The sequence below is a fragment of the Anoplopoma fimbria genome, chromosome 11, assembly GCF_027596085.1.
Source record: "Anoplopoma fimbria isolate UVic2021 breed Golden Eagle Sablefish chromosome 11, Afim_UVic_2022, whole genome shotgun sequence".
Taxonomy (NCBI): Eukaryota; Metazoa; Chordata; class Actinopteri; order Perciformes; family Anoplopomatidae; genus Anoplopoma; species Anoplopoma fimbria.
Genome location: NC_072459.1, coordinates 10,683,510 through 10,703,994, shown reverse-complemented (window position 1 = coordinate 10,703,994; position 20,485 = coordinate 10,683,510). Strand labels below are relative to the sequence as shown.

The window sequence follows — 20,485 nt, the reverse complement described above, 5'->3', positions numbered from 1 at the left end:
ACAGTTGTTTAGTTCCTGTTTCATTTTTTTCTGTCGTTCTCTGCCACTTTCCTCCACATTACGCTCCTCTTGACTGTCAAGTGCCTTACACTATTTCACTGATTGTTCATTTCTTAGTCTGTTACCATTTTGTGAATGTGGTTGACACAGGTCCTGATCAATTTATTAACCAGCCACAGCATTCTGTAACGTAACACGGCATGGCACAACCCAAAGCCTGGCTTATAGCTGTTTCTTTTTCCTCCCTGACTAAGATCTGTTGCCATGCTGTGTTTTGATACAGCACATTGTTTATTTGTGATTAACACCACATGGCCTTAAGAAGACCATTGTAGTAATAGCACGCATACATGCTGCATTCGATTCAGTTTATGTAACTTGTCAGACGTTGAATATTAGAAGGCCTGCTGTCATAATAAATTTATCCTGTCTTTTTCAGATGGGCATGTCCCCGTCAAGGATGCCGCAGACTCAAGGAATGATGGGTAGTCATGCTAATAACATGGTACCGCAGCCAGCCAACCAGGGCCAGTTCCTGCCACAGGGCCAGTTCACTGCTGCTGCAGGTGGAGCAATGAACGTGAATGTAGGCCTGGGTCAGCCCATAACACAGGCTGCTGTCACACAGGTGAGAACTTTTGTGCTGTGCTTTACGCTGCTAGCGTTTTCAGGTCTCCCTGCATTTTTCTGTCTGAACGTGGCCTTATGAGTGTCAGCATGTTGCCTGCTTAATGAATGGTGTGTATTGGTTTGCTAAACGCGCATCCCTCTTTGTCCCAGCAGCCACAGAACTCTAACCTCCCTCTGAATGCACTGGGGTCCCTTGGCTCCCAGCTGCCCTGTGGCCCTGCAGCCCAGCCCACCCTTGGCGCTACTCCTCCACCCAATGCCTCTGCCAGCCTGCAGCCTCAGCAGCTGCAGCAGCACCATGCTTCTGCACAGGCCCAGGTGCCACCGCAGCCCTCTACCCCCGCCTCCACAGGTGGACCCTCCTCCACCCCAACCCACATACCCAGTAGCCTCCCTGGCCCCCCCTCAGCCATGGGCACACCTGACCCCTCCCAGCCAATCACACCCCTGCAGCCTCTGACAGAACCCCCCAGCCAGATTCAGCAGCCCACCTCAGTGCAGGCACACCACCCCAGCACACCGGTGAGATACTGGTCGTCACGTAAAACGACCTAACTAAATGCTAACTATAGAGGATAACTGACAGTCGTCAATGTGCTTATAAATCAATATGACTAGATTTATGTATATCATCAGCATTGTGATCAGAATTTCTCTTCCTTCTGTCTTTAAAGTTGTCCCAGGCAGCGGCGAGTATAGATAACAGAGTGCCCACCCCAGCTTTTGTGGCTGAGCTGATGTCCCAGCAGGCCTTGCCTGACAAAGGCGGCGCTGAAGCCAAACCTGAAGTAAAAGAAGAAGACGAAGAAGAAGAAGAAGAAGAAGAAGATGACCACAAGTCTGGAAAGAAGCAACAAGATATAAAAATGGAGGTATGTTCATGATTTATAAGATAATTTACTTACAGAAAGAATATAGAAGCACACTACTGTAAGTCAGACTATAAACCATTTGCTGTTTTGTTTGCCAGTATTGCAAATTCAGTCCACCATGTCCAACCCTGCTCAAATTTAATGTCCTAAAAAGTAAATTTGACTTCTGGGAGCATCTCAAAAATGTTAAAAGAATTAAAAAAAAATGTAATGCTTTAAATGCTTGATTGTTTCCTGAATCACCATTGTAGGATAGCTGATAAACCATTGTTTTGTTCATATAGCCGGACGACGATACCAAACCCCGCTGGTGAAAAAGGAGGAGCCAGATGCAGCAGAGCCAAAGCAGGAACCAATGGAAACTGAGGAAAAGAAGCCGGAGATGAAGACAGAACCCAAAGAAGAGGATGAAAGTGGGGCCAACGGCACATCGGCCGCCTCAGGCACTCAAAACCGGAAAAAGAGTAAGAACACAGATCTCATTTGTATATATCAAGTGTGTAACAATATGTTTGCGTCATATAACATTGTTATTGTCCGTCCAGTTTTCAAGCCAGAGGAGCTGAGACAAGCCCTAATGCCAACACTTGAGGCCCTCTACAGGCAAGACCCAGAGTCACTGCCCTTCAGACAACCTGTAGACCCCATGCTGCTAGGCATCCCTGTGAGTGTCCACAATAACACACAATAATTCTCAACCCACAGAAAATCCTGTTAAGCATGATTTCCTCATCCCTGCTAATGTGTCTCTCCTGCTTCACAGGACTACTTTGACATTGTGAAGAATCCCATTGACTTGTCCACCATCAAGCGTAAGCTGGATACGGGTCAATACCAGGAGCCGTGGCAGTATGTGGACGACGTGTGGCTCATGTTCAACAATGCGTGGTTGTATAACCGTAAAACATCCCGTGTCTACAAGTACTGCACCAAGCTGGCAGAAGTGTTTGAAGCAGAGATTGATCCCGTCATGCAGGGCCTGGGCTACTGCTGCGGCAGGAAGGTGAGACCATACGAGATGGGAATTTAACACAAAACTGAACTTATTCCTATATTTATTGTGTCCGTTCACACTATTTTTTTTACCTGTTTTTGGATCCTGACCTGGGTGCAACCTGTTTGTAACAATGATATGGATTGTTAATGTTCTCTCTTATGTTTCCACAGTACGAGTTCTCACCCCAGACGCTGTGTTGCTATGGCAAACAGTTGTGTACCATTTCCAGGGACGGCACCTACTACAGCTACCAGAACAGGTAAAATGTGATGCCGACCCTTCTGAGGGGGTAGAGAGGAGTTATAAAGAGAAAGTGTGCAGCTTCCTCCTCAAAGATTAAACTTGGCCAAAGGTACCACCTCACATAGAGCTATAAGGACGTTATTCACATGGCTTTTCCTTTATGGAGTTGTAACAGACACCACTGAGTTTTGTATATTGTGGCCAAGCAGAATGTGCATTATCTGGCCCTGTGTTGTCCTAATATGTCTGCTGTGCTCAAAAACCAGCACCAAAGCTCCCCCTGCTGTGCAGAATCTGCTTCTGCACCTCTAATCATTCCAAACGCAACACCATTCGATTATTGCAGATACTCGCAATGAAATGTTGGGAAGTTTACCCACATAGGATTCAAGGCTTCCAACAAAAAGTCAGTGTTTATGAGAATGTAATGAATTTATTGTATTGTTCTAAGAGCAAGGTAAAGCAAGGTGTTATCACTTGACCAAATCTTCATCTAAATTCCTAAAGTATAAGGACGGAAATACCCATGACTCAAATAACATTAATTAAGTCGGGTAACTGGACACTTTCACATTTGTTTTTGCATTGTTACTCATCCCGTCTCTCCAAGCATGACCATATCATTCCTTCATCTGATCATAATGCATGCTGCTTATGTTAAATGATTGCAGTGAAACTGTGTTTTTATGTTGTATTCATATTACTACATGTAGTTAAATGGCGTCTTGTAGACATACAGCAGTTACCTTTAAATTAATTTGTTGTTGATCATACCAATAATACCATTATTAACATTTAAGCATGTTTCCCCTATTTCTGTTCTAGTTTGAATGAGAGTGGCTGGATCATGACCATTTTAACTGTCACTAACATGTACCTCTGCCTGTGTGTGTGTGTGTGTATGTGTATGTGTCCCTCCGTCTGTCCGCTGCCCATGCTCCGTCCTCGGTTGTTGCCGTGTGCTCCGTATACTCTGCATTCTGCCACCTGTACGCCGGTTTGCCTGTGCTGCTACTGTGTGTGCTGGCTGCAGTTCACCCAAATATGGCCTTATTGCCGACAGGTATCACTTCTGTGAGAAGTGCTTCAACGAGATCCAGGGCAACAGTGTGACCCTGGGGGACGACCCGGCACAGCCACAGACGTAAGTTACCAGGCCCGGGTGGCCGAACACCACTTGATGATAATCTTGAGAGATTATCAGGCAGTTTTCTCTCGACTTTTTTGTGTGGAAAAGGAGTTTCAATAATGGGAGCCAATGTGAACTTGGTTGTGTCTTTATCTCTTTTTTTAATGCAGCATGATATCAAAAGAGCAGTTTGAAAAGAAGAAAAATGACATGTTGGACCCTGAACCGTGAGTAGTAGTAGTGGTAGAGTTTAATTTGACTCTCATTGATGTTATGGCTTTTTGTTATGGATTATTCTATTTCTTTGGGGAAGAAAAGCACCAAAAAAAGCAATTTTTTTGTCCTTGCCAGGTTTGTTGAATGTAAAGACTGCGGACGAAAGATGCATCAGATCTGCGTGCTGCACTACGATGTTATTTGGCCAACAGGGTAAGTCTCGCTGTGGCTGTTGGACAACTTTCCAGCCATTTAAGCACACAGTCCATGTTTGACTTTAACAAAATTCCTTCTTACGAATTACAGAACTCTTACTTCTTACTAGGTATTTGCATATGCCAGCGTTACTGTATGTTGACTCTATACTGCAATGTAATCTTTATTTCCTCCAGCTTTATCTGTGACAACTGTTTGAAGAAATCTGGCAAAACAAGAAAGGAGAACAAGTTTTCAGCCAGAAGTAAGTTGCATTTAATGGTCAAAGAACAGTAACATTTTAATTTGATTTTAATTATCCTTTATTTGATCACACTTAAGTCTCAATGTATACATCTTGGGTTGATATTAAATGCATTTTGTTGTTGTGTTTGCGCTGGCCTATGTAAAGGGTTGCAGTCAACCAGATTGGGGACATACATCGAGGACAGAGTTAATAAGTACTTGAAAAGACAGAACCATCCTGAGGCTGGCGAGGTGTTTGTGCGAGTTGTGGCCAGCTCTGACAAAAATGTGGAGATTAAGCCTGGCATGAAGTCGAGGTAAGGTTCTCACCTGCTGATAAAGTGGGTTTCTCATGTTTTGCAAAAAATGTGTTAGATTTGGAATAACATGCTAGATACTTTGTGTGTCTGCTTTCTTAATGTACGTTCAACTGGAAACTAAACACGATACCACTTACAAACGTTTCTAATGTGAGAAACAAATCAGCAGAGAAGTTGGGGTTTATTAAAGCTCTACTAAAGAATTGAGAATATATTTTTGTTGTTTTGTTTTGTGGCATTTTGGCCTTTTATTTATCAAAGACAGTGTAGGGGTGACAGGAAATGAGGGGAGAGAGGAGGGATGACATGCAACAAAGGTGTCCAACTGGACTTAAACCACGGACGCCACCAGGACAACCCCATACATTGTCACTTTTAATTCATGGCTTTAATTGTGTAAATAAAGATCTCCATATACTTCTCTATTGTGGTGACCTTCTGCCACTGGAATAATGTAAATACACTAAAGAAGCACTTTGATTTTCTTGCCTAGTCTTTCACATCAGTTTTCCTCGGAAGTGTATAAATATAAATCTCCAAGTAAGCAAACATGCATGTAGACCTGACCATGAATATGATTCCTCTGTAAAATATGCAAATTGTTCCAAAAACACCCTGTAACTTTACCTATGCTTCTCTGTTTCCACAGGTTTGTGGACACGGGCGAGATGGTGGAGACCTTCCCTTACAGAACCAAAGCACTTTTTGCATTTGAGGAAATCGACGGGGTGGACGTTTGTTTCTTTGGCATGCATGTCCAGGAGTACGGCTCAGAGTGCCCCTTTCCAAATACCAGGTAAAACTACAGGAAAATAAAAATAGGATTGGTGCATGCCGTTTTTCTCAGTTTATTTTTTTATTTTGTGTGTTTTGCTCTTTGATTAAATTCTCCATATTTTCTTTGCAGACGGGTTTACATATCATACCTCGACAGTATTCACTTCTTCAGGCCACGTGTTCTAAGGACTGCAGTTTACCATGAGATCTTAATAGGCTACCTGGAGTATGTGAAGAAACTGGGGTAGGTCGAGAGTAACTTTACACAGTGTAGTGTTGCACACAATGTCAACTAATGCTGTAAGCATCATTCCTGCAAGTGTCTGAAAGCTCTTGTTGCCCTCAGGTATGTGATGGGTCACATCTGGGCCTGCCCACCCAGTGAAGGAGATGACTACATTTTTCACTGCCACCCTCCGGACCAGAAGATCCCCAAGCCCAAGAGGCTCCAAGAGTGGTACAGAAAGATGCTGGACAAGGCTTTCGCTGAGAGGATCCTACATGATTACAAGGTCAGAAAATGATCACGTCAATGCCTTGTCTTTCAAGATTTCCGCAGCTATAGTTAACCATTTTGCCAGCAGGTATAAATGTACAGTGAGTAAGTCAGACACAACCCCGTATGTTGTGATTAGGCATCAGTCAAATGCCTTATCATATTATTTTTTAAATAAAAACTAATGAACTTATGAGCCTGCTCTACATTAGGCTAAAAATGACAAGCTGATTATCATATTATTTTTGGTTTAGTATGCATATAGGGTTATCTTAGTCATTTCTGTTAACTGTTTACTGTTGTTGTTTTGTAGGCAATGATCTGGTTTGTTTCCTGTCACGTCATATAATGGTATTGAAACTGGATTCTCTCATAAAGAGATGGTGGTTCAGCGTTGCACATGTCTGGATGATGAGCAGGCTTGGGGAATGATGGAATATATGGACGGTGTTTTGTAATTATGATACAAAAAAGGTTACTGTATTCTGTAAAAGTTACAGAAAAAAAAGCATAACAGGAATACATTTTGACAAGTAACCATGATGATAACTTAGCTTTGAAGTGGTCTCAACTACACACAACAACAAAAAAGCCTAATGGTATGAACTTGTACATTTAAAGTATTACGATTAGAGTTAAAACTACTTTACTTGACATACTGATAAAGACTTTTTTAAGTATTTCAATATAAATCTACAATAAGGCCCTTTTCTAAATCATAGTATTTATATGCTTTGAATTATCCTTTTTGTCTCTGCTAAGGAGACAAAAAGTAGTTATCAGCATGTCACTGTCTCCAATCCAAAACAGTGCCGTATAGGGGGGGCTCCCCCTTGTGTCTGGTATAGTTTATTGCAAAAAGTATGAGAACAAAAACTACGATCCCAAAACAATCTATAGCTTAGGCCTATCTTTACTGTATGCTTTAGCACCATCATCTTTTCCATTTAAGATGTTCACTTTACATTTGAATTGGTCGTAAACTTAATGAAACTTGCAGACATTTTCTTTAACAGCTGTGTAACTATCTTGCCTGATGGAAGTCTTTTGTGTTTGGTTTCAGGACATTTTCAAACAGGCAACAGAAGACCGGCTGACCAGTGCCAATGAGCTGCCGTACTTTGAGGGTGACTTTTGGCCTAATGTTCTGGAGGAGAGCATCAAGGAGCTGGAGCAGGAGGAGGAAGAGAGGAAGAAGGAGGAGAACACAGCCACCTGTGAGGCACCAGAGGTGAGTTAGATGGATAGGCAGATTAAGCATGTTGAAATGGTTTTTTATTAAAGGAAAGCTCTTGTTATGCCAAAATCAACAGCCCGGTGCTTGGGCCTCTGTTTCACCCCATATTTGATCATCTTCAAGTGCTCATTGTATAAAAGCTTTCAGCAGTCATTCAGGCGTTGTATAACCACTCGGCTTAACTGCATAACATCATCTTGTCTGTTGTGCAGTCTCTCTGAACCTTCATGTCCATCTTTTTTCAAGGGGGCCCAAGCTGACAGCAAAAATGCCAAAAAGAAGAATAACAAGAAAACCAACAAAAACAAGAGCAGCGTCAGCCGAGCCAATAAGAAAAAGCCTGGGATGCCGAATGTAGCCAATGACCTGTCCCAGAAGCTCTACGCCACCATGGAGAAACATAAGGAGGTGGGAAATCCTAACAACTGAAACATAGTTTTTTTTTTTTTTTTTTTAAAACAAGCTGTTAGGTTTAATGGTTGACCAAATATTTGCAAAGAACAGGTCCTTTCTCATGACTGCGCCTTTAAGAGGTACATCTAGGCACGATAGTGCACCAGCACAAAACTGGACCCATCGGCTTTAGAGAGCATGGGCTGGACTGAGAGTTTGTCACACTTCAACTGTACTTACAACTAACCAACACGTTTCTCCTCCTTTCTACTACCAGGTGTTTTTTGTAATCCACCTCCATGCCGGGCCAGTCATTAACACCCTGCCACCCATTATGGACCCCGACCCTCTGTTGACCTGTGACCTGATGGATGGTCGGGATGCCTTTCTGACTTTGGCCAGGGACAAGCACTGGGAGTTCAGCTCACTGAGAAGGTGCAAATGGAGCACGATGTGTATGTTGGTAGAGCTGCACAACCAAGGCCAGGACCGCTTTGTTTACACCTGCAATGAGTGCAAGCACCACGTAGAGACTCGCTGGCACTGCACCGTCTGTGAGGTAGGAATGATGACACTACCAATATGTTTTGAAATTTATATCTGTATCAATTCTGAATGAAATGTTATATTTAACATAACCTTAATGTGTTCTTACTTACCTTTCATCAGGACTATGACCTATGCATTAACTGCTACAACATTAAGGGCCACGAGCACCAGATGGTTAAGTGGGGCCTTGGTCTAGACGACGACAGCAACGGTCAGGGTGGAGAGGCCTCCAAGAGCCCTCAGGAGAGCCGCCGTCTCAGCATCCAGCGCTGCATCCAGTCCCTGGTCCATGCCTGCCAGTGCCGCAATGCCAACTGCTCTCTTCCTTCATGCCAGAAGATGAAGCGGGTGGTTCAACACACCAAAGGCTGCAAGCGCAAGACCAATGGTGGCTGCCCTGTGTGCAAGCAACTCATCGCTCTGTGTTGTTATCACGCTAAGCACTGTCAGGAGAACAAGTGTCCTGTTCCCTTCTGCCTCAACATCAAGCACAAACTCCGTCAGCAGCAGCTGCAGCACAGGCTCCAGCAGGCTCAAATGATGCGCCGGAGGATGGCCACCATGGCTGGAAGGGGTATGCCCATGCCATCTCCACCTACCTCAGCTGCCCCTGACACCCCCAACTCTGTGCAGCAGCCTAACACACCCCAGACCCCCCAGCCCATGCCCAACCAGCCCCAACAACAGCAGCCACCAAACCCTGCCAATATGGCCCAAGGCTTCCCCAACAATGGCCGCAGCAGCCAGCCCCCAACACCAGTGCCGCAGGGCAAACCAGGGCCTCAGTCATCCCCTCTTCATCAGCAGCAGTCACCTCTGCATAACATGACCCACCAACAGCAGCCTCAGACAACGCAGCAACAGCAACAACAACAACAACAGCAGCAGCAGCAGCAGCAGCAGCAACAACAACAACAACAACAACAACAACAACAACAACAACAACAACAACAACAACAGCAGCAACAACAACAACAGCAGCAACAACAGCCACTGCTCCAAGCCCTGAAGGTAGCCAGACAGATCGAGTTGGCTGCCAAGGCAAAGCAACAGCAACAACAGAATTATGCCATGAACGGGATGCCCATGAACCACCCTCGAATGATGGGGCCCATGCAGGGCCAGATGCAGATGATGCAGGGGCCACGGGGCCCCCAGGTGATGCCGGGCCAATGGGGTACAGGGTTGCAGAATCCCATGCAGAATCCCCAGGGTCATCAACCACAGGTCCCTCCTCAACAGGTCCCCATGGCACCTCAGCAGGTTCAGGGAACCCCCATGCCCCAGCAGAACCAGCTCATGCAGAGGCCCATGATGCCCCAGCAACAAGGTCTCGGAATGCCTGGGGTCATGCCTCCCCAGGGGCCCTCACAGCAAGGGATGACACCACAGCAGCCAAACATGCCACGGGTGATTCCTGGTAACATCGCTCCGAGTGCCCTGCAGGAGTTACTGCGCACCCTCAAATCTCCCAGCTCCCCACAGCAGCAACAGCAGGTCCTCAACATCCTCAAGTCCAACCCCCACCTAATGGCCGCTTTCATTAAACAGAGGACGGCCAAGTACCAGGCCACCCAGCCGCAGCCGCAGCAGCAGCAGGCACAGCAGCAGAACGCTCAGGCCATGCTGGGGTCCCAGGCAGGAATGCAGGCCATGGCGGCCATGGCAAACCAGGTACAGAGGCCAGTGATGGCACCTCAGCAGCAGCCTCCTCAGCAGGCAGTGCCGCAGGGCATGGCAACCATGGGCCCCCAAGGCCAGATGATGAATGCTGCTCAAAACGGCAATCCCCAACTGTACCGCAGACAGCAGCTGCTCAGGATGCAGCAGATGCAGCAGGCTCAGCAGCAGCAGCAGCAGCAGCAGGGAGGCATGCCTCAGGGCCACGGTCAGTTCCCCCAACAGCAGACAGGGCCAGCAAGCTACTCCCAGCTCCGTATGCAGCAGCAAATGGCTATGCAAGGTGGTGGGGGGCCCATGGGACAGCTCCCTCCCACATCTCAAATGGGTCAACCTGGCATGGGCATGGACGGGCCCCAGAACCTCCTCCAGCAGCGCATGCTTCAGCAGCAACAGCAGCAGCAGATGTTGAAGCAGCAGATGGTCTCTCCAGCGCAGGCTAACTCGATGAGTCCACAGCCTCACATGCTCCAAAGCCAAGCCCAGGGAGGAGCTCACTTACCTGGCCAGACAATGGCAAACACCCTGGGAAACCAAGTACGCTCCCCAGCCCCAGTGCAATCGCCCCGTCCGCCTTCACAGCAGCCCCCGCATTCCAGTCCCTCCCCGAGGATACAGCCCCAGCCCTCACCTCAACACGGTGCCCTCCACTCCAGCTCTCCCCACCCCAGCCTTGGAGGCCCAATGTCAGGCTCCATGGAGCAGGGACACATGGGAACGCCGGAGCAAAGTGCCATGCTCCCGCAACTCAACACACCGAACAGAGGGGGGTTGAGTAATGACATGGGTATGGTGGGTGACACGACGGGTGACACGCTGGAGAAATTTGTTGAAGGATTGTAGCATTTTGGGACAGAAGAAAGGCCTTGTTCTGTTTTCAGCTGAGAATTTTTTGTACTTGCTGATGTAAAAAGCTAAAAGAAATACAAACAAATGAGTCATACGAGGCCTACAGACTGTGAACTTTCCTTAAACCAAGGGACTGCTTTTTCTTCCAACACAGTGAGAGTGATTTAATACTTGCTGTTGAAAAGAAGACAACAAAGACACAAAGAATATATTTTTGGTTCAGACCAGCCATGCAAGAATTTGCCCTGGTCTTGGTGTTGTTTTAATTTGTTTTTCATTTGTTATGCTCTGGTATTGACTTTTTTAACAAAACTTCTCAAAACAAAAAATATTTCATTTTATTATTCAATTTTTTTTATTTTGTACCTTTGCAAATTAATATGGTATTTGTGTTGAGAAGACTGTAAAATTATTTGTCTGGGAATTTTTTTTGCCAGGTTTCACCTCTTGCTCTGTTTCTCTGTTCCTGGCTAATTTATTCTAATATGCCATTTTTCAAAAAGGACTGCCTTTGGGAAAGCCTTAATTTCTTTCCTGTTTGCAGAGTCTATGGGAGATAAATGTATTTGTATAGATCTAGGAACTATTGCACACACCCAAACACAAAAGGCAGGTGTAAGAGAAACCTGCGTTGAAGCTTGTTAATGTTCACAGGTGCCGGAATGTTCTTTTTAGGCTTGGGCCCAGTATTTGTCTTGCTTCGTCTCTCCCTCAGTCAAAAGAAATTTTCATCAAGTCCTGGACCTCTTTTGCCTGTGGTGGGAAATTAACTTGTTTGACTGCTGATTTGTGTTCAGAGAGGGTTTTGTGCATCATTTTCTCTCTTGCATTAAACTTGAATTGATGATGAACTGTTCTCTAATGTAAATCATGCAGCTAGACAGGACTGTAAATATGCAGAAAATAAGAATGAAATCACTGTACAAACTGGTTCAAATGGCTCATTTCGTACTTATATACCATATTGTTAAATAAACCTGTGTGCCACAGACTCTGCTTCTGATGTTTCTGTTTTGGAAAGAACTGTTGCTGTAATGATGGTTTTAATTATTAATCAAGCCGCAGATCACTGTCTCAATTATTTGATTCAGTCATTCATTAAGTGTTTAAAATACTATAAAAAGTAAAAACCACCCATCACAATTTCCTAGAGACCTAATTGATGATTCCTTTCTGCTTTTTTGCCTGACTAATGGTCTAAACCCTACAATGTAAGGCAAAGAAAAGCTCCAATTTACACATTTTATAAGCTGGAACCATCACACGTTTCACCTTTTTGTTTGGCAAAATGACTGCCAGAAATTAATCATAGCAAAATAAGTAGATAATCCTAAAGTATTGGAGTAATTTGATATTTGTAGTAGATGTTTTATCCTAATTAAGAATGTTTGACCTTCAAGGGCAAATTAACAAACAGGAATTACTCCACCTGAAATAATGGAAAGTACAAAATAGACAGACTGTGTAAATACGTGTGGTATTACTGTAATTTATAAAATAAAATAAACCGTGCACTTAAATCATTTTCACATGAAATATTTAAAGATCCGCGGAAATTATTTTCACTTCTCATCAGGCAGTGTAATGGACGCCCTGCTGACGTCATCACAAAGCGCCGTCGCGGGTCTCTCCTGTACTACGCTCGTCCCGGCGTGTGTGTGTGTGTGTCCCTCGGTCAATCGACCTGTCTCCACTTCTTGTCCCCCCTCGTCCGTCATCATGTCCCGCTGCCTCGCGCTGGCTCGGTTCGCTTTGGGTTCCTCTCAGAGGGTCAGCTCGCGACTGACGTTGTGTGCACGAGGGCTGAGCAGCCGAATTACCTCGCGCGCCCTTGCTGGAGGTAAACTGTGTTTGTTAGATAGCCGAGTTGACATGTAACATAGTGACGTATACTCTGCTGCGGCTAAAGGCTTCATTTAGCAGCCAGCTGTCCAATAACACGAGCTAAAAATGATAAAACTGCTACCTATGAATTTAATTATTATTACAATCATTATTGCATCATTACATGATACTCAGGACTGAACTGTTTATTGGTGTCAAGTGATGATATTCGTCATTTAATAACCTAAAATAGATCCATTTATGATTGAATTTGAAAGGTATTGGATGCTGTAATCACATACTTGCTGTCTGTGAAGAGATGCTTTGATAACATGACTCTTATCCCTCCCCCCAAAAGAAATACCCACATTATGGGTATTCCATTATTATGTGGACTTGAATTATTACATTACAGTCATTTAGCAGACGCTTTTATCCAAAGCGACTTACAATACCAGTCAAAAGTTTGGACACACCTTCTCATTCAATGGTTTTTCTTTATTTTCTATTTTTTTCTACATTGTGGATTAATATTGAAGACATCCAAACTATGAAGGAACACATATGGAATTATGTGGTAAACAAACAAATGCTCAACAAACCAGAATATGTTTTATATTTCAGATTCTTTAAAGTAGTTGAATGAGAAGGTGTGTCCAAACTTTTGACTGGTACTGTACAATAAGTGTATTCAACATAGGTATTCAAGAGAACTACTAGTCACCAGAAGTCATAAGTGCATCTCCTTTCTTAAACAAGCATCTAAGAGCATAAACCAGAGCAAAAGTACAGTGCAGAAACAAACTAATACCAATACAATAAGTGCAACAAACTAATACGAATACAATAAGTGCAACAAACTAATACGAATACAATAAGTGCTAAGCGGAAGGTTCAGGGTAGTACTTCATGAATTATCAATCCATCTGGATCCCTTTTGACAGAAAGTTGCAGCACTCTTGCTTTGCATTTCTTGAAAATTATGAGAATCAAGCTAGCATTGATTTAGTTAAGAGTCTCTTAACATATATTGTATTTATCTTCACCAATCTGTAGTTCTGATCATACATGTGGTTAATCACGATAAAGAGCTGCTGTTAAAGGTTTCTCCTACAAGAGCAAGTCATCTAATATGTCTTATTCTTCACTATTAGAGAAGAAGATTATTACTGGCTCTTTAGATTATTCTTACGTGTAATTATTAAACTGTGGGTTAATAGAGTGTTTTTGTTAGTAAAACCATCTAAAGGTTTTCGTAAAGGGCACAAAATTTCAATGCCACAGCGTCCTTGTGAAGCTGCCCCACCATCTGACTCCTCCTGTCATCAGACCTGCAGGTTGGTCAGGAGCTGAGGTGGAGCAGTCGGCCCACAGTGTGGAACTCCGAGCGGTCCTGCCTTGGCTTCAGCCAACATTCTTACTACAGCACCCAGGAGGCCGAGAAGGAGCCGGAAGAGGAGCCTCTGCACACCATCATCAGTGATACAGAGTCTGTGCAAGGTGATGTAACAGTTTTCTGCTTTAATATCGGAGTGAAGCGGATCATTTGTTAGATTTGAGATGATCTGAATCTTACTCTATCCCTGAACCACGCAGGTAGCTTTTCCAAACATGAATTTCAGGCTGAGACGAAAAAACTTTTGGACATTGTCGCCAGATCCTTGTACTCGGAGAAAGAGGTAAGAGGATTTCTGTGTGTGAGAGGGAGAGATAAATAATCTATGAATTAGCCACACTGACATTTCAGATTATGAACTATAACTGTTCTTCTCTTCCACATCTCTCCAGGTGTTCATCAGGGAGTTGATCTCCAACGGCAGTGACGCTCTGGAAAAACTGCGCCATAAGCTGATTACAGCCGGTGGAGAAACTGCTCAGATGGAGATCCACCTTCAGACCGACAGTGCAAAGGGCACATTCACCATTCAGGTATTTCCATGACAGTCTGCAGGAAATATGGTTAATTGGTGTTTTCCTTTTTGGCACTTGTGTGTGTGTGTTGTTGGTTATTTAGCCCAATGTTGACTTAAGGTTAAACAAGCAGCATTATAGCCACTGCACGGACAAAATAAAAAAAAGACGTCATCGGTTGTTTTAACACCATGAAATACAGACTTTTACATTCATATAATATATAATAACAACTGAAACTTAAAACAAGAATGCTCCACTTGTTTTAACAAATGTTATCATCTACAAAATGTAGTACATGTTTTGCAATAGATGCAAAATAGTATTTAGAAGTACAAAACAATATATATATGAAAGTTCAGAAACTGCATTGTCAGTAGATATCAGTCATTCCTTTGATTGTATGTTAAAATGGGTTCTGCTTTTGTTTCCACTGTTCACTGCTGAATTTTGGGATGAGTTTCTGCAGTAATCACTATTTGCCTCTGTATCGACCAACTGCTACTATTTAAAAAATGAAGAAGAATGAAGGCAAACAAATATATGTCAAGGGTAGGCAAACAAATATATGTCCAGGCCCTCAAGGGTATTTAGAGAGATGAGGCTTTTCAGAAGGAGTTAGAAGTTAGGAATGAAAAGGTGTCCCAGAGGCCTCAGCATCCGGCAGAAAATTGGGATAAAGGATTGTAGAATGAAATAATTATGATGCGTTCAGAGGAGCCAGTGGCACTAATAATTAATAATAAAAGTGGGTTGATGGTCTTGAAGACGGTTTGAGCTATTGAATGGGTAGTGCTAGTCACAGCAGTACCCTCTCAGTGTCATTTATAAAACATTTTCCGGAGAATTCACATTAAAGGTTTGTGTATGTACAGATAAAGAAATGTATAAAAACTTGCATAGGCCTGCAAGTGCCCTGTAATCTAAAACAAATCTCATGTAGTATTTCTTGAAAATGAAATACTATAGTATGCATGTGCTCTTTCTCCAGTGGCACAGCTGCACCCCTCTCTTGAACTGACTTACTTAAAGTTATGGTAGTTTGCTAATCTGTCAGTCAACGAAGGGCAATATTTGGTTAATGCAATTTATTAAAATAAGACCACTGGTTACTGCTCTGGCTCCTCGTCTGGTTTTGAGACAGATGCCACCTGGTGGATGAATAGTTTACAACACGCTAATGTGTGACAGGATTTCTCTGTACTCCTAACAGGACACTGGAGTGGGGATGGACCAAGAGGAGCTGGTAGCCAACCTGGGGACTATCGCCCGCTCTGGATCCAAGGTGACTTTCTCTCAAAGACTCATGTGACTAGTGTTTATATCTATGAGTGTCACATTTGACTTGTTTCTAGAATGTATCCTCTTCATTCTGTTGTTTAAAAAAAAAAAAAAATCATCTCTTTGCCACACTGCAGGCGTTTTTGGATGCCCTGCAGAACCAGGCGGAGGCCAGCAGCACCATCATTGGTCAGTTCGGGGTGGGGTTCTACTCTGCCTTCATGGTGGCAGACAGTGTGGAAGTCTACTCCCGGTCCGCTGAGCCTGACGCACCTGGATACAAGTGGTCCTCTGACGGGTGAGAGGGAGGGAAGGGATGTTTAGCATTAAGAGTAGGAACATTCCCTCAGTGTGCAGCAGAACAAATCTGTGTAATGACTTTAAACATATGTGATAATCACACGTTCTCCGTCTTCTTCAGCTCTGGAGTGTTTGAGATCGCTGAAGCCAGCGGCGTTCAACAGGGAACAAAGATCGTTCTGCACCTCAAAGACGACTGCAAGGAGTTTTCCTCCGAGGACAGAGTGAAAGGTGCGACTGCTGGATTGATAAAACACATTAGTGTCGCATCGCTCCATGTGCTTACAAGCCGTATCTGTATCTGTTTCAGAGGTTGTTACAAAGTACAGCAACTTTGTCAGCTTCCCCATCTTCCTGAACGGACGGAGGCTCAACACTCTGCAGGTGAGTCTTTTCTACTTCTGGTTTAAATTGTTCTTGATCTGAAGACTCAGTAAATCAGTGCAAGATTCACATAATTCATGGTGCAAAAACCGTGCAGCTGATGTTCTGTATAACACAAAACAACCCTGACCCTTAACACAGCATCACCACATAATAAAATCATCTAAATAGTGGTGACAAAACTACAAAAACACATCAGGTCTTTGTAAACTGCATTCATTTTTAAATATGAGTCTGTCACCCACATTATTTGATGTGACCTCTGTCTCTGCAGACTTCACCTTTTATTCTGAGTTACCTTGCTGCACACATTGTCACAGTTTTAAGTGCAATATTTTCAATTTTCAAAGTATTTTTCTACCTGGGTGGTTGTTGTGATTGATAATATGTTAATATTGTGCCTCTATTGTGAATCACTGTTGGGTATCACATACAACACATACTTTGATATTTATCTATGTGGGATCTTCTTTTTTATTAATTGTTGATGTGTTGTCTCCCATCAGGCCTTGTGGATGATGGAGCCGAAGGAGATCAGTGACTGGCAGCACGAGGAGTTCTACCGCTACGTCGCCCAGGCCTACGACAAGCCTCGCTACACGCTGCACTACCGCGCCGACGCCCCGCTCAACATCCGCAGCATCTTTTACGTCCCGGACTCGGTGAGCAGCTCAGGACTGGCACAGTGTCCACACTTCAGAGTTTATTTGAACCGTTTTTTTGTTCCATAACAGCCCCCAAAAATAATGCTTACCTGTATTAAAGATCATGATAACTTTCTCCCCTATAACAGAATATCTTTTCTGGTGCTGGTGAATACTTATGTTTACCAAGAATAACTTATTTGTCAACAGAAGCCGAGCATGTTTGACGTGAGCAGGGAGATGGGCTCCAGTGTGGCTCTGTTCAGCAGGAAGATCCTGATCCAGACCAAAGCCACGGACATCTTGCCCAAGTGGCTTCGCTTCCTCCGAGGTATGGATCCCCCTCCTGGTGGAGCTGCTTGTTGTTGCTAAACTCTGTATTTAAAGTTTATACTTTTGCTCTGGTTTATGCTTTTAGATGCTTGTTTAAGAAAGGAGATGCACTTATGACTTCTGGTGACTAGTAGTTCTCTTGAATACACTTCCTGTAAGTCGCTTTGGATAAAAGCGTCTGCAATGTAATGTAAAGTGTTCATGTTCCAGTGCTGAGCTAAACATTGTGTGTGTGTTTGTGTTTGTTTGTTTGTATGTTTGTTTAGGTGTGGTGGACAGTGAGGACATCCCATTGAATCTGAGCAGAGAGCTGCTGCAGGAGAGCGCCCTCATCAGGTACAACACACGTCTGTGGTCATTCACCTCTGTCTTCATCATGTCTTCTTGCTTTTTCTCTTTTATTATTATCGAAATCTACATTTTCAGGAATATTTAATTGTAAATTTATAATTCATTTAATCAGTTCTTTTTAACTGTACCCTTTTGTTTTTTTTACCTTTTGGCTTCAGGAAGCTCCGTGACGTTCTGCAGCAGAGGGTGATCCGCTTCCTGCTGGACCAGAGCAAGAAGGAGCCGGAGAAGTACAACAAGTTCTTTGAGGACTACGGTCTGTTCATGAGGGAGGGCATCGTCACCACCCAGGAACAAGACGTCAAGGTGACTTTGAGGATGCAAACAACTTTATTACAACCGTGATATGGTATCTTGAATATGATTACAGCACCGTGGACTCTCCTTTCTGTCTCTGTTCAGGAGGATATTGCTAAGCTGCTGAGGTTCGAGTCTTCAGCTCTGCCAGCGGGTGAGCACACCAACCTGATGGAGTACTCCACCCGTATGAAGGCGGGCACGCGCAACATCTACTACCTGTGCGCGCCAAACCGCCATCTTGCAGAGCACTCTCCCTACTATGAGGCCATGAAACAGAAAGACATGGAGGTGAGAAAGACTTTGAAACGATAAGGAATCCAAAAACATTGAGAGGCTCTTTTGATATAAAAAACTGAATTATCACTTTATCCCCGAAACTATTTAAGCTGTTAACTAAAGTCAGTTGTCTCTTATTTTACATCTTATTGTAAAACATATTCTCATTTTTGTCCAATTCTCTGTCGCTTTTACACCTGTAGTTTGGTTTACTTTGTTCCGAATCAAAGAGAAAACAAAAGAAACATATATTTCAATCAGGATATTTTATACTAAAATGTCTTTGCTTACAGCAGTGTTCTCGGTCACTTTAAGGCTTGATATTTTTATTGTACCAGTTGGCTTGATATTTTTACAACACATAAGATTATTATTTAATAGTCTGTAATCCTTGTTAGATGACAATAAAAACAGACAACTAAATATAAGCTCAAACTGCATCTTTCGTGTCCATCCAGGTGCTGTTCTGCTACGAGCAGTTCGACGAGCTCACCCTGCTCCACCTCCGCGAGTTCGACAAGAAGAAGGTGATCTCGGTGGAGACGGACATCGTGGTGGATCACTACAAAGAGGAGAAGTTTGAAGACAGCAAGCCCGGTACGCTCCGCTCTCATATCTCCAGTTAAATCTGAGACCACTGTCCCCGTCATGAATGTAGACTTGACTCCGGTTTATCACCGTTTTCTCTCCTGCAGCCTCCGAGCGTCTGACGCAGGAGCAAGCCGACGACCTGCTGTCCTGGATGAAGAACTCTTTGGGCCCCCGAGTCACCAACATAAAGGTGAAGATGAGACTAATGTGTGTCAAAGTCTTGAAATTAGTTTTCATGACAAGTTATAGGCTCAGTCGTGAATTCAAATCATTGTTTTTTTTTCATTTCAGATTTCTTAAAGTTAGCTTCATTTCATTTTAACAGACCTGAACAATGTCACTTTGCATTATACATATTTTTTCTCATCTGCCCCGTAGCTGACTCCCCGGCTAGACACCCACCCAGCCATGATCACAGTGCTGGAAATGGGTGCTGCACGCCACTTCCTCCGCACCCAGCAGCTGGCTCGCACCCCAGAGGAGAGAGCTCAGATACTGCAGCCCACACTGGAGATCAATGCAGGGTGAGAGAGTGTGTGGTTTTATTAGGTGGAATAAAATTAAAAAACAGTTGCCGTTACTATGTGTTTGTGTCCATGTCTCACCTTTTTGTATTTCCTTTTCACCATCTGACAGACATGATCTGATCAAGAAGTTGCAGGCACTGAAGGACACAAACTCTGAGCTGGCTGGTCTGTTACTGGAACAGGTACTGTGGTTTATCAGAGCTGCATATGGAAAACACATTTTTGTCTTTGGTTTTCTGATCTGCTCCAGTTCAGGGTTATGTTCAACAACAATTTAATTTACTGGTAAGAGTAGTTTGGTTATTGGTAATGACTTCCTGCAGGTTTCACATTTAAAAGCATTTCAGCTGCTCATGGCAGAATCTTTTTCTGTTCTTGGTAGGCTTTTAATTTGAAATGTGCAGGAAGTCTTAAGTTATTGACAACAGCTTAACAGCACTCAAGAAGTGAATGATTTACTTTCAGAAGAATCCATTCTGGAGAAGAATAAGACTTATATCATGAATCGTTTTTGCACAATTTAGATAGAAACTGTTAAATAGATGATAATTAAAAGTTGGTAATTTCCCCCAGTCTCTGTTCTAGCGGAACTTAATCATCTTTTTGTCTCTTGAAGTTTAATCAGTGCCGTTTTCACACATTCATGTCTCTTTGTCTGTATTTCGCAGATCTATGATAACGCCATGATCACAGCCGGCCTGAACGATGATCCCCGACCGATGATTTCCCGCCTTAACGACCTGCTGACTAAAGCTCTGGAGAAGCACTGAGAACTGCTCACCAACATGGGCGATGAAGACAGACTTGGTTTTGAGGACAGTGGCTTGTGAAGCATTTAAAGGTGTACAAAGCTGAAGGACTGCAGAGAACTTTGTTCATCTGGAGCCATGAAGTACCACCAACCCCCCTCTGGAGTATTTCATTCCATCTATTA

The 20,485-nt window shown here is 43.6% G+C and overlaps 2 protein-coding genes across 2 annotated transcripts in view; both read left to right on the top strand.

Moving 5' to 3' along the window:
* Positions 1–11,820, top strand: part of crebbpb (CREB binding protein b) — a 33,509-nt gene extending 21,689 nt beyond the window's left edge. Inside the window, 20 exon segments of the mRNA XM_054606741.1 lie at positions 440–628; positions 781–1,152; positions 1,305–1,502; positions 1,787–1,805; positions 1,808–1,966; positions 2,048–2,166; positions 2,266–2,505; positions 2,670–2,758; positions 3,776–3,886; positions 4,042–4,098; positions 4,223–4,300; positions 4,480–4,547; positions 4,695–4,845; positions 5,498–5,644; positions 5,756–5,869; positions 5,972–6,137; positions 7,185–7,352; positions 7,605–7,766; positions 8,029–8,310; positions 8,421–11,820. Of these exon segments, the coding sequence (XP_054462716.1) occupies positions 440–628; positions 781–1,152; positions 1,305–1,502; positions 1,787–1,805; positions 1,808–1,966; positions 2,048–2,166; positions 2,266–2,505; positions 2,670–2,758; positions 3,776–3,886; positions 4,042–4,098; positions 4,223–4,300; positions 4,480–4,547; positions 4,695–4,845; positions 5,498–5,644; positions 5,756–5,869; positions 5,972–6,137; positions 7,185–7,352; positions 7,605–7,766; positions 8,029–8,310; positions 8,421–10,823 (5,292 nt within the window). The 3' untranslated portion in view covers positions 10,824–11,820.
* Positions 11,821–12,454: 634 nt separating this feature from the next.
* trap1 (TNF receptor-associated protein 1) lies at positions 12,455–20,401 on the top strand. The gene is made up of 18 exons (XM_054606918.1): positions 12,455–12,669; positions 13,983–14,153; positions 14,250–14,332; positions 14,442–14,582; positions 15,778–15,849; positions 15,983–16,143; positions 16,267–16,376; positions 16,456–16,529; positions 17,036–17,191; positions 17,384–17,504; positions 17,773–17,842; positions 18,016–18,163; positions 18,260–18,445; positions 18,892–19,030; positions 19,129–19,214; positions 19,403–19,548; positions 19,661–19,733; positions 20,220–20,401. The coding sequence occupies exons 1-18, from the start codon at positions 12,549–12,551 to the stop codon at positions 20,319–20,321; spliced, it is 2,160 nt and encodes a 719-aa protein (XP_054462893.1). The 5' UTR covers positions 12,455–12,548; the 3' UTR covers positions 20,322–20,401.
* The last annotated feature ends 84 nt before the right edge of the window (positions 20,402–20,485 follow it).